The sequence below is a fragment of the Diorhabda carinulata genome, chromosome 8, assembly GCF_026250575.1.
Source record: "Diorhabda carinulata isolate Delta chromosome 8, icDioCari1.1, whole genome shotgun sequence".
NCBI lineage: Eukaryota > Metazoa > Arthropoda > Insecta > Coleoptera > Chrysomelidae > Diorhabda > Diorhabda carinulata.
In genome coordinates, this window is record NC_079467.1 from 4,781,506 (window position 1) to 4,795,782 (window position 14,277).

At 33.9% G+C, this 14,277-nt stretch overlaps 2 protein-coding genes across 9 annotated transcripts in view; one reads left to right on the plus strand and one right to left on the minus strand.

Annotated features, from left to right (window-relative positions):
- The window catches only part of LOC130897628 (neo-calmodulin-like), a 265,862-nt gene that overhangs the window by 21,178 nt on the left and 230,407 nt on the right, over window positions 1-14,277 (minus strand). For 6 of the 8 annotated variants that reach the window (XM_057806577.1, XM_057806576.1, XM_057806575.1 and 3 more), the window contains one exon: window positions 2,247-2,501. In XM_057806577.1, the coding sequence (XP_057662560.1) occupies window positions 2,247-2,501 (255 nt within the window). Of the gene's footprint in view, window positions 1-4; window positions 918-1,258; window positions 1,550-2,246; window positions 2,502-14,277 lie in introns of those variants that run through there. The other 2 variants (XM_057806578.1, XM_057806579.1) reach the window with 2 other exon arrangements.
- Window positions 8,850-14,277, plus strand: part of LOC130897632 (troponin C-like) — a 58,918-nt gene continuing 53,490 nt past the window's right edge. Inside the window, exons 1-2 of the mRNA XM_057806583.1 lie at window positions 8,850-9,070; window positions 10,998-11,028. Coding sequence (XP_057662566.1) covers window positions 9,068-9,070; window positions 10,998-11,028 — 34 coding nt within the window. The 5' untranslated portion in view covers window positions 8,850-9,067. The remainder of the gene's footprint in view (window positions 9,071-10,997; window positions 11,029-14,277) is intronic.

Here is a 14,277-nt window from a genome sequence, read left to right on the forward strand (position 1 = left end):
TGAGTCGATTTAAAAAAATTTATTGATCCAATCGTTACAATTCTTTAAAAACTTTCAAAATAGGCTCCTTCTGCGTCGATGCAGCGCTGCCAGCGCGATTTCCAAGCATTGAACGCGTCACGGAAGGCATTCTCCGGAATAGCCTTGAGAGCCGCGGTGCATGCTGCTTGGATTCCCTCTGTCGTCTCGAAATGCTTGCCTTTCATCGGCCTTTTCAGGCGAGGAAACAAAAAAAAGTCCGGGGGGCCACATCTGGGCTGTAGGGCGGCTGCGGAAGTGTTGGAATGCCGGCCTTAGTCAGGTAGCTGTTCACAAGAAAGGCGGTGTGAGCCGGGGCGTTGTCGTGGTGCTCCGTCACAATGTCATGAACCACAGATTTTGGTAAATTTAACATCTGGGCAATCAAACGAATACTTAGTCGACGGTCTGTGTTCAAAACTTTGCGCACACGAGTCACATTGTCGGTGTTTGTCGAAGTCGAAGGTCTTCCAGCACGGTCTTCATCGGCGACCTCTTCCCGGCCCTCCAAAAAGGCCTGGTGCCACCGAAACACACCACTTCTTGCTAAAGCAACATCTGGGTAAGCCTGCTTGATCATATCAAACGTCTCTGTCGCAGATTTACCGAGTTTCACACAGAATTTAATCGCGTACCTCTGCTCTAACGAACGCTGCATTTTCGGCTTGCACAACTCACAGAAACACGTCGCGCGAAAATGCCTGTCCTGACTCTCCAGGTGCTCGGAGACAACTGACCAGCCGCTCGTTTGTTGGCTAGGAACGCCCTCTACCGCATCCAGTCGGTGCGCGCACGCTCTGAAGTACAATCGCGGCGGAAGAAAATCAGTCCTATTACTTTCCGGACAAACCCTGTATGTCCATATACCATTTAGCACTATACGACTTCTGGTTCTGGTTCTGAAAACGTAACGTTTTAACACAATTCCTTATATTGAAAAGGCTACGGCAGGGTATCGCTAACGAATCTCAGTACTCTAAAGGATATAATTCATTTTTGGACTACCTTTTTGTTAGTAATAAAATAATTAACCGTATTTAGGAAGCACGCCCTTTTAGAACAGTTTTCTGAGGATCGTATTAAACATAATATATGACTATTTCTATTTTATAGTAAAATTTATGGTATTTGATACTGAGCTTATATGTTTAACAAAAGAAAATACCCGTGTACGTAGCCGTTACAAAAATAACTATCCACTCCCTTCTTCATCACTATTCATTTTTAAAATTAGACTTACGCAAGATTGTTGCACATCCAGATTACTAGTCAGTCTTCTTAATCGGCAATATTCACGGCCGTATCTTTCGGCTTCCGTCATTTTTTAAAGTTTTTCAAGGAAAATCATGTAGATCACTAATTAATTATATCCGTTTCAAAATTACCGATGTTTATGGGAAACAACTCCAACCTTCACTATTTTTATCAATTTGACAAAAATATTTTGATGGTTATCGTCTGTTTTGTGCGAAATTACTGGGCCAACTGAGACTTTCATAAAATGTTTGACTTGGCAAGAGACAAGTTAGCGAAATTAGACTATTATTTTGATACTTGAATAATATATCAAGGCAAATTAAAAAAAAATCGAATATATTTATCTAGGAAACATTGGCAATACAACAATTCGTTCGAAGAATATAACTAAATGATATTTTTTTTATACAGAACTGTACCTATCACAAGGTTACAATACTGCGGTTCAGTTCACCACCACCAGATTGTAGTCTCGTTCAAATAAGCGAATACGATAGAGGATTTGATCTACACAGTTTTTTTATCAAGTCATACGAGTCATCTCAAGCTTAATTAATTCCATTAAGTCTTTTCGTTAACGTAGACTCGACTTTATGAAGATCCCCACAGAAAAAAATAAGGGGAAAGATCAAAATATGGGTGGCCAGTCTTTCCACGTCTTTTAATCTACTTTCCTGTAAACTCCTGTAAAATCTCTATCATTTATTCTAGCTTTATAATCGTAACTTTCAATAGCTTCATCAGTTCGATGCTTCATTCATAAATAGTATCAACTTTTTTTGTATTGAAACCCCACTTAATCTGTGACGATCGCAGTATCTGAATTCTATAATATTATATTTTCACTAAGTGGAAAGATCTGACAAAAAGGTGAATGCCACCATAATACTGGCCATTTTCAAGAGAACCAAGAGAAATTTGAGAAAAAAGTGATACGTTTCATTCAGAGGGTGTAAAATGAGAATACTTACCAAATTAATAGTAACTATTAAATCGTGTTGGTGATGTTTCCCTTTTTTAGTTTTCTTTGTAGTTTTTGTAACAGCAGCTGCTGCGACTTTAGCAGGTGCTTGTTTGATGGGTTGTCCTTTCTGTGCCACCACTGGTTTTTGACCAGGTTTGCAAGGTGTTTTAGGCCCGGTGTTTTTAGGTCCGTGCGTCGGGGTTCTTTGACCAGCTTGTTTTTGTGCAATATGACCACTACCGTCGGCGGGTTTATTTCGGGCCTGAAATAAAATGAAAACTGTAAGTATACCCAATATTCCAACAGTGAATTGAAAGAAAAATGCTGAAATAAGTTGCTTCATTTCTCGTTGGACGTATTTATTGCAAATACAATTTTTTTTCTTCCACTGAACTGATAAATAGATTTTCAAGCATTGAAGCGTGCTTACAGTAAAGCTCCAATAAAGAGACTCACAATTCAATATTGAAATCAATCGTATAGAGCCAAGCGTAGTGATTGAATACTTGCATTTAAAAGAGTTGAACTCAACGCAAATTCCTAAATATTTGGTGGATACGTTATAAGTGTTACATAATATACTTTACTGCCGAACTGAACATGAAGGAATTGTCGAATATTAACAAATGGAAACAAGCAAATATTTGTAGCAGTCGTTTTTGAATGCAGTATAGACAAGTCAAGAAAATTTTCTTACAAGTAACGTTGTGCCGCCAAAAAAATATACGTAGACTTCAACAGGGAATAACGTACTAACTGCATTTTGGAGTACATGAGAAGTAATTTCAGCAGATTATGAAAACTTTGCTCCTCTTGCATCAGGATAACTTGCAGGAAAGACGATTCAGATCGAGGTTGAACAATTTTTTTTTGTGAGTCAATGTCAATGTGAAATGTCAAAAAACTTGTTAACCTCAATGCTAACTAATTTGGAAAACAAAAAATGGTTTCTTTACCAATTTTTTATTGTAAGTCGAAAATACCTTTTTACGTACTGCGGTTCATGAAATCATAGTTTAATCTAAAAAGAAAAGTTCGTTTATTTCCACACAAGAACATCAATCTAAAGCTTGTATGCCATTATAAACATGTCAAAATGTTCAATTTCATTTTAATTAACTTAACCTTCAGCTTTGCCATGTGGTGAGTGTTCGATCTCTGCAAGCACACAACTCGGCTGATTTTGCCGCGCCTTTTCGATAATTTTTTGACGCAACTGTCTTAGTTAGTAAGAGTAATGGGAAATGCAGGTCTGTGCTGCAATTTCTTCCACTGGTGACAAAAGTCACCACAAACAGCCTGAATTCTGCATTGGATTTGTCTTGATGTTGATCTTTCTTCAGTGAAAAATTTTATTGCAGCGCGAAACTCAATTTGAAACATTTTCCTAAGCAACTCGACAGAGTGGTCCTTCGAGCACTACTGTAAAAAAAAGGATCGAAGCAGCAAGTTGAATCTTTGTGTGAAGCTTGTAGAGACTGGTTACTAACGCTTGCATAAATATTTTTAAGACCTTTCAACCTGTGAATTAACGTGGTAGATGTTAAAAATGTCTTCCATCTTTACTTGGCAGGTTCGGATGCGGAGGCAGGTAAAGCACGTCTATGGAGTTATAAATAACCTCTTTATAGGTTTCCAAACTAAATCTATATTTTCAATATTCAATATATTTCGATACACCTTCTCTTTTAGATATCTCCGAAGTATGTAATTTAATAGCGTCAAGTCGTGTGATATTGATAGCCATTCAACTATATCACGTCTTCCAATCCTTTGTCCTCCAAATATTTGATTATGAATCTACGAAAGTCTAAGAAGCTTTTAGTTTAATAAGTTTTGAGAAGATCCCCTTCTTTTTCATCGCCTGCTGTATTCTTTTACTGTTGGCATTATTAGAAGCCTTTTTAATGTCCACAAACAACACATGCAGGTCCATTCCGTGTTCATTGATTTTTCTATTATTTATCATTCATCTACTGAAACATCACATGCACTGCATCTATGTTGATCTGCCGGCTGTGAAAACACTACTGATAGTTTTCGAGTTTTTCTTCAATATATCCCATTAGTCTATCTTTTAAGAGTCAGTCAGGATTGAAATGATCAGTCCCATACTCCATTCTGTATATTATTGTTGGCATTATTGGCATATTGTTCTATGTTTGCTACTAAAACTAAATCATATATAATGTCATCTAGTCCTGGTGCTTTCCTCTGTCTCAGCCGGCCAACTACTTCAAGCTATTTTTCATATTATGGTATCGCCTTATTGCCATCTTCATCGTTTCCATCTTGCTTACTTCTGTGCTGTTTGCTCGTTTCTATGGAAGTGGCCACAAAGCATATTTCCCATCCTTTCTTTTCTATTCTCAATAGCGCCCTCCAGGGCATATTTCACGCTCTGGTGTAGTGGAAAAGTTTTCTGCTGTTTTTGCTGTTTGCCACCATTTCTTAAAGCAATGCATCTATCCACTGTTTTCTTTCTTTTGCAGCACTTTAGTGCTTCGTTCTTTTACTGTAAGTATCTTGCAAGCAGGTTTTTTGTTTTGTTGTGAGCCAATTCAGCAATGCCCGTTTCTTTTCTTCATGGTGTATGTCTTGTATTCTTTGCTAAATCAGACTCACCTTTATTGGACTTTTTCTTCCTCAGTGTACTGCATTTGTTACTGCTTCTTTTATATTTCTCCACTTTCATCTTTAGAGCTGAGACCATCCTGCATCAGACCTTCTCTTGTTTGTCTTGATACTCTTTAGGAATTATGCAAATTCTGACTTTGCGTTGTCTTATTATGTTCATATTAATCTTTGCTAATACTAGGAATGGTCTGAGTTTGCATTTGCTTCTCTATAAGATCTCGAATACCATACAATATGTTTCTATTTTCTCAATATGAATATTCATATCGATTAGATTCTTCTCTAATGATCCTTGCCTTAGCCATGTTGTCTTATGTTGTTTTTGGTGTTCAAAATTTGTAGTCACTTTGGAGGTATTCGTGTTTGCTGCCAGATTACCCAATCTCAGTCCAATGTTTTTTGTTGATATATGGATCGTCTCTTTGCCAGCTATGTACTCGTTTATTTGCTTTTTCTCGATTTGGGCGTTGAAGGCTCTTATTACTATTTTATCGTCCTTGAGTAGTTTTTCACATATCTCCTTTATTTTTTCACAAAACACCTATTTTCCTGACTTTTCGTGCCCCGAATAGAATAATAAATGATATTTCTAGTTAATATTAAGGTGGTAAACTTGATTTAAGGAATGCAATGTATCTTTGGAATTAACTGCTTTATTTTTCTTTGTTTCAAAAACATAAATTCCAATGGATATAGTGATGCTAGGTTGCGTAATCGGTTTTAAACATAACGAATCAATGAAATTTGCTGTTCTGACCACTTTGGCTCATCTTGAGCTATTGATATCAGCCTTACCGCCTGGAAGTCATCTAATATAAGTTGGAGGACATTTTCATCAATTGCTATGTTGAGTTACAGTCTGATGTTTTTTTATTGTATTTAAAAAAATTATGCAGACTTATAGTTATTTCATTCATTTTATTTTATTAAGTAACTGGCTAAACAGCAACGGTTTTTTGCACAACTCTGTATATTATTTGGAAAATGTTATGATTTTAAAACTAATTTTACATGCAGGTGGTCTGATAAAAATGCGTTTCATCACATAAAAATTTAAAACGAATTAATCTTGACGATTTGAATATGTTTACGTAGCAGCTAGATAATTATCAATTAGAATTTAAGTGTCGTACAATTTTATTTTATTTGCTAGATCATTAATTAAATTTAATTGGAACATTCCGAGAGATTTTGGCAAAATTCTCAATGACGGTAATTTGATTGCTCGGAAAGATGTAGGAATAGTTGTTTGTATGTAGATAATATATACAAATGATTAATTGAATATTAATCTGTCGATTAAATGATAAAAACATAAAAAAAATATACAGGAAATTATAGTGTTAAGAGTAGAAAATGATGGTTGATGCTTCAGATAAATGACAAACAAACGGTCTATTTCAGATTGAAAACTTTTCTGTCTAAAAATTTTCTGAACTAAAAAAGGAACAAGACATTTTTCTGCGAAATACGGTGGGTGGTCAACCAATTCGAAGTGCAGTTCGTGAATTTTAACAATGCCGATTACCGAAGTGTAAGAAGTTGCGTTGTCCTGATGAATATTTTTCTTCAAACATTTTAGAAGTACAGTGGTTGTTCCAAGTTTCATATACAATTATGAATCGATTCATTTTGCTTTAGGCGTGAGAAATGTTCATTTGAATGCGTTTTAGTTCCAAAGTAAGCTCGGAAAGTTTACGAATGCATAATTATTTAGTCAGAATGTGGCAAATGCATTTTGATATGCCAACAGTACCATTTGGTGAACTTTCTCTATGACACCGCTGGTTGTCACAGTTCCGAAAACTTGTCGTCAATCAAGCTGATACTGAATTAATCTACTCAAAAGTTGACTGTCGTAAATGAAGGCGCAGAATATCCGTATCTAACTCTTCTTTCAATAATAGCTCCAGCCTCAATTTTTCCATTTTCAAAAACATCTTCTTCTTCTTCTCATGCCGTTTTCTCATTGTAATTTGGCGACCACTTTTTTAAATGCGGCTCTGTTCCTCATAACATAAAACAATTCTCCCTTTATCCATTCTCTTATGTTACGGGGCCAGGATTTCTTCTTCCTGCCGATGCCTTTCTTTCCTTCTATTTTGCCCTGCTTTATATTCTCTAACAGAAGCTAAGAGCCCAAAATGTCTGAAACTACAGAGGCAATCCCCCACAATAATCCTGTTTTTTTTTAGAAAATGGAAAGTATGCAAAAAAACAGCGAATTCATTCAAAGGGCTTCATTACGGTTACGTATTAGCAGTGAGGGAAAATTCAGCAAACAAAGTGAGGAACTCATGAAAAAATGTCTGACTAATGAAGCGGTAGAAGCAGTAATTTTAGTTTACATTAATTACAATTTCACAAAAAGTATAAGAAAATTGTCTTACACAACTGTTGGAAGGTACTGGAAGCACAGAAAAACATGAAATAACCCGATTTCTCTCACTCATAAAAATGCTAGTTAATTGTTGTTAATTGTAAAATTATATTAAGAATTGTACAGAGCTGAACTTAGTAAAACAAGCGAAAATAATTTCAGTAAAATTAAATACAGGGATAAATATGTTTGTTCAAGGTTTTATTTGTAATTTGAAAGAATTACATCACGTGCATCTTCCTCAGAATTGCTGTCATTTAAATCAATTCAAGTCTATTTTGAATTGGTACATTGGTTGCATATATCGGTTTTCAACTCTTTTTACTTGATTTATGGCATTTCTCCAGTTCAATTTTTGGGCAAAGTGTTATGTATAATACCTTATATACATTTAGGAATTCCAAACGACTAATTTTTTGAGTAAAATTGTTTATCTAGACTTTCAAATGATTCACTGATTTTGAAAATAAAATATTGTAATGCGGACCTGGACAAGTTGATAACTATTCAGTTCGCAATGAGGCGTCCTTTATCTTTTTTTGTAAACATAAGATTTTCGTTATTTGATGACTGGCATTGTGTTAAACTTAGCTTAACATCTTCACTGAATATAAATAGACATCTTGTCGAAAGAGGAATGCCACAAGATTAGGAAAGCAGCATCATACTCTCAATGTACTAGAAAGTTATCATGAACAAATTATCGCCGTAGATCTATTTTATGTACCACATAAAGAATATTAACATACATCTTTAGACATGTCTATGATGTCTCCCTTGACAGAAATAAACATACGGAATCAGTTGACCACCATTCGAGATAACTAGAGGCTTTAAACGGTGTGTTGGAGTAGCACCCATGTTATTTAATAAAGCGAGTAACGAGTAACAGATTTTACATACCAGGATGTAGATGCTTACCAAAGATGGAAACGAAGACTTGCAGATCAGAAGAAAAATCAATCAGGCATATAAGCCAAATGCTTAAGCTAAGGAGGTAAGGAGTATCAGTTAACATGTGAAAAAACGAAAGTATTAACACAAGTTCCTACGAACGGAGTCCTCCAGAACGTTACAATAGAAGAGAGTAACAGATTTCATATACCAGGAAAAAACTTTATAAGCTGTCGATAAAACTTAAAATAGAACAAAGAAGGTAATAGAAGATTAAATAATGTACAAGTATGTATCTGCGTGGTACCAAATATTTGGAGGGCATGTAGGAAACAGACTATTAAAGAAGATAAGGGCAAATTTCAAATGGAGAAAGATGTCAAGAAATATGTGAAGAGTTATCACGAATGTCAAGTAAACAAGCCTTACTCATAATTAAGGATTATTCATTAATTTGTCATTACAGTAATTTGATGTTTCGTACCTGAAAAGTATCTGCAGAAAATTTAGTTTATTACAAATGGAATATATAAAAATGTACTATACAAATTCTTTTGTTAATAAAATCAAAACAAAGAATAATTTTAGATTCAATCCCAGCAGCAATAACACGCTCTTAAACCAGTATCATAAATTAGTAAGTTTTCACTAGGTTTCTAATAGGAATGATCCTATTTTCGACGTCAAACAACTTTTAAACGGTAGTAGGTGTTTATATATATATTTCTTCTTTCTCTCCGATATAACTACTGTTCTCTAAAGTATAGTCGATTGCTGGAAAGTTTCTAATTTTAAAAATTCTCACGTGTAGCAGGCGATTGTGGAATTCCTTAAGGTATATAATCTGGAGAGACACAAAAATAACACTCTTTGTATATTGAAATTCCGGAAGAACCAGTCACTCAGCTCTTTAAAAAATGGTTAGTGTATTAAAGTGATTTAACTTAAGAGGGATATTTCATGTGATTTTTTTGTGAACGGTAGTGTGTTTTACATTAAAAGTGAAAATGTGAAAGAATATAGGGAGTATTTTTTATTGATACAGAAGATCTAATTGGCATTTTAATATGAATCTGGTTAATTAGTTGAACAAGACACCCCAAGAACTACTAAATTATTTATTCAATTAATAATTGAAATTAGAAGATTCTATTTGATAATAAACTTCTTTTTGGTATGAGAAAATTTTGAGAATATCATTGGAATTTTAAAAAATAGGAAGATTATTCAAAATACAGCTGAATCAATTTGGTATTATCTTCTATGTTTTGGGATAGGAGATTCGTTCAGATCAGTTATTGTAATAGTATAAACTAGTAAAATTTTTAAGAAATCAGTACTTATAAATGTATTCAAAAACAAATTTAGCCATTCGAACTCGATAATACAAGTAAAAAATTTCCTTGTAGTCAATATAATAATATAAATGTACAAATATTGTGAGGATCCGGTATTTTATAAGATTGATATTGTATGATGGCTGGATGCTATGAGAAGCATTGAAATGACTTTGCATCCTCCTAAGAAAGATAATTTAATATTATGTTTAATTAGAAGATTCATTTCATATTGCTTACTAATTGTCTTCTTCATATTATATTCTGAGTAATATCAGTTTCGGATCGCTGAAGATATTAACTATAATCTTTTTGTTTCTTTTTTTTGAGAATAATATTGAATACAAAATCACAGTTTTGTATACAAGGGTTGCTACTTAAGTTTTAGGACATGGCCATACTGATCTGAATATTTCAAATCTGACATTGCCAATAAAGGTCGTCCAAAATCGTCTGTTGTGCCAGAAAATCGATGCTGTGCGTAACCTGATATTGCAAGATCATCATGTGACATACCACGAGTTGAGGTATACTTGGGCATTAGATCCACTCGTAAACATTAGATATTGCATGAATATTTGACTGTCAAAAAAATATGTTCGCGTTTGATACTGCATACTTTGACAATCGCTTAAAAAAACCTCATGTAGTTTGAAGCGAATAATACATAAAATTCAATGCAGTGTTTCAAAAGACGTCTATAAGATTATAACAGGCGATTAATTATGTATGTATGCATATAAACTCGAAACTAAACAACAATTTACTGTATTGGTACTAAATTCAACAAAAGTTTTTAGTCCATTAAGCATTTCAAAGTAGATTATCGCCTTTTTTTCGGAATACCTGGGCATGTCTCTACTGTTCCTTTGAAGCAACGAAGAACGGTCAAATCTGAATGGTATACCAGCATTTGTTTGCCAAAAGTGTTCGATAAAATCAGGAAAATCAATCGCAAAAGCCGAATGATTCACCACGACAATGCGAACTCTTATACATCAGTTGGTTGGTCATCCGCTCAATAGTCCTTGTTTGGCACCCAATTATATCTTCTTATTCCAACAAAATCAAATTAAGCAGCGAGGTCAACGTTTTTCTACACCTGAAGAAGCGGTTGCTGCGTTCAAATCATATGGAGGTACTCCAATCTTAATGGAGAGTTGTTTGAAAGACAATTAAGCCATATCCAATTTTAAATACTTATGTTTACTTGTCTATCTCAAAACTTAAGTATCAGCTCCCGTAGATAAGTATCATCCCACTTGTTATATCAAGAAGTGTATATGCCATTTCGACTCTGACGATGCATCATAGTTTTTTATGAGTAGTGTCATAGAAACTTTAGACTGATGTTCTGATCAGTGGGTGGAAATCAAGGAAGAACATATTGAGAAATAGGTTTATTTTATTATTTTATAATAAGGCTTTCAAAGGGTTTTAAAACAATAAATGGGATATATGTGATAGGTAGTGGTTTCATTCAACTTAATTTTTAAACTTTTTTTTTCAGACTGAAGCACTAGATGAGGAACAAATCAAATGTGAGTACATCTTATTCCTGAAAATAACATTTCACTTAATATTTCATTAATGTTGGATGAAATTTTCAATGAAAGCGGAAAGACTGAAACTAGATCAATAGTATTAATTCGCACACGCGTGTATTAAAAAATGAGACCACTAATCATATTTTACCGCTTGTGTATATTTATTTTACCAATTTTATATAATGTTGATACACATACCACTAAAATATGCTAATATAATAATCGATTTTGCATTCTTACACGTATTTTAGTATCCTTGACTATATAGAAAAAATGGATCATAAAATCTGTATTGAATATTTTAGAAAGAATGAAAATTCTGGAAAAGTTGACTTCGATATTGATTATTCTTACTTAGAGCTAAAATAGTCCATAATTTGCACATGTCTTTTTGTTTTAAAGTCAAAATTAGTGAGTAGAGTAATTATTACTCTACTTTTTTTCACGAGTAGAATGGTTTAACCGCCTTCGGTTAGTGCGACAATTCCTACGAGTGAAAAAAAGTTACTCTACTCAGGAGTTTCATACAAAATTTTTTCTACGTCCGTAGGCTTAAAAAATCGACAAAACTTCGTCTATAGTTGTATTAGCACTTATTGGGTTGTTGGTGGATAGTAAACATTTACAATATTTCTTGAAGTCGAATTAGTTTTTGAAGTTTTCACTGCGGAACCTATTTTGTTTTTTATTCAGTTCTCTACGTAACCCTCTACAACTGGACTTCCACCCACCGTGCTTCTTTAGTTGAATTATATCACCACCGGAATCCACTAATAGATACGCCGCCGAAGAGCGTCGAAATGTATGCCGAGTGTAGTTTTTTGGATTTGGTAAATTCAAATATGTTGTGATACCTACAACTGGGGTTTTGCATTGTCCATTTTTATACTGCAAAAAAAATCTGTTTTGACATTTGTGGGTTGTTGGTTTTTATAAATGTTTACCAAGTTTAATCTATTGTCAGATATTTCACCAATAAGAGTAAATCGACGTTGAACATGAATTTTTGTATCAGGTATTGTGATAATCAAATCATTTCCGGTATTATTAATATCGTTACACTTAATTTTATACAATTCCTCTCTCCGCAGAGCACCTGCCATTCCGAATATTAAAGCAACCTGAAAAATGTTACAAATAATATCTAAGCTTATATTAAAATTTGTAGCTATCATATTTTATGCAAGAGATTATGATCATCTGGAGCTTGCAACAGAAACTTATTAATTTCTTTTGGGTCTTTAGCCTAGCCAACTGATTTATTACAAATAAATAAGCAATTAGTTTCGAGTATTTACTGATGACTACGTTGTTATTTACCATTAGGGTGTCTTTCAGTTTTAAATAAATCCACCACAGTATTGAAGACTTCCACATTTTGGATTTACTTTCAAAGTAAGCTAGCAACACTCTTTTTGTGAAGCTGTTTATGACTTTTATAGTACGCCACTCCATAAAAGAACTATATTCCTTTAAATACTGTTCCCTGGATTTCTCAGGGTGAAGATTCATACTCGCTGCAGTTGCCGATTCAAATCATCTGGTGTGAAGTTTAAACTTTCTTCACTATTACTCTCCATCACTAATAATGCTACATTCATTTTAATTAGACACAAAACGGAGTTTCTTGAACGAATATCAAGAAATAAAAGTGTGACTGTTTATCGAAAAAACCAATTGACATGAGAAAGAAAGTGTTCATAGGGTACTATTTTGATAAAACAATTTTATAATTGCGTTAAAAAATGATACGTTACGGCATTTTTTTAACGCAAAAACGAGAAAAAAAATAACCGCTACGGTATTTTTTTTGTACGCTTTTTGACCGATTCAGAAATTAGTTATTTATGCATCGAGGATACTAAGTAGATGATTATTCCCTGAGAATGTCAGTCTTACAAAGCTGAATGTCTCTGGCCCGAGGGTCATAATTTGCTTTAGGGTAATAGTAAGTGATGCATACATAATTTTATGTAATACTAATTTGTTTCAAATAATAAATATATTTATAAAATCGAATTTAATTTCACAATTTTTTATTTTAACTGCGACAAAATCTTGACGTTATTATTGTCTTTGTTTTTGTTGTTGGAGAGATATGTATTATCAAAGTTAAAATCCAAAAAAGAAACAAAATTTTCAAAATTATTGACCAAATTTATCAAAAAACTGAGACTGCATCGCCAACCTGTTAGTGAGAAAATTCAGAGATCCATAGAACAAAGAAATTGATGAAACTGTAGGGGTATTTCAATGATCTATCCGAAAAGTTTTCTCGAGGTCTCTGAAGTTTAAATATTCGATGGTAAAGAAGACTTGGATGGTAGATGGAAGTAATAATATTAGTTATTTTCACAATCTATACTCGTGGTCAAAAATAACGCACCACCCCGATTTCTGACAATATTTTTTTGTCTAATAAATTTGAATTAATATTGCTATTATTTAACTTGTTTTCAAACATTTTGACGAAATAATAAGAAATGTGTAGTAATTTTGAGTGATTTTTAATGTGTAAAAAAATAAAAACATTGCAATAAAACCAAATTTTCTAAAAAATAAAACTTTCATTCTAAACAATAACGTTCCTTTTTTTAAAACGGTAGCAGCGTGTATTTTCGCCTCTGAATGTAATTGTTGCTAACATTCTCCTGGACATGCTTTCAATTAGGTGCTGTATCACTTCTTGAGTTATGTTCTCCCATTCCTCCAATGCCGCTTGCTAAAGCTCATTTAAAGACATGCTCGATAGGATTCATATCTGGACTACTTGGTGGCCAATCCGGGATATGAATTCCTACTTCCTTTAGGTACTTCAGAACATCTGCCGCAACGTGTGGTCTAGCATTATCATGCATTGAACGAAAGTCATCACCAATAAATGGTCCAAACGGAACGACATGATTTTCAAGAATGTCAGTTATGTATCTTGCTACGTTAAGGGCCTGTCTATGAAGAGACACTAATTCTGTGCGAGCATCAAAACAAATTCCTCCCCAAAACATGATACAAGACTGCGCAAATCTTTCTCTTCGCCGTCTTCGAATTTGATTACGTCCATTTGGACTTCTTAGATTGATTCTTGTCTCATCAGTAAATAAAACTTGGCACCAATTTTCTAAATTCCAATCTAAATGTTGCCTTCCAAATCGTAGTCTATCAACACGATGCTGCCTGATTAGCAAAGGTGCTCTTCTGCTGTGTAAACCAGAATTCTGGAAGTGTGGTCTTATTTATCTGTCA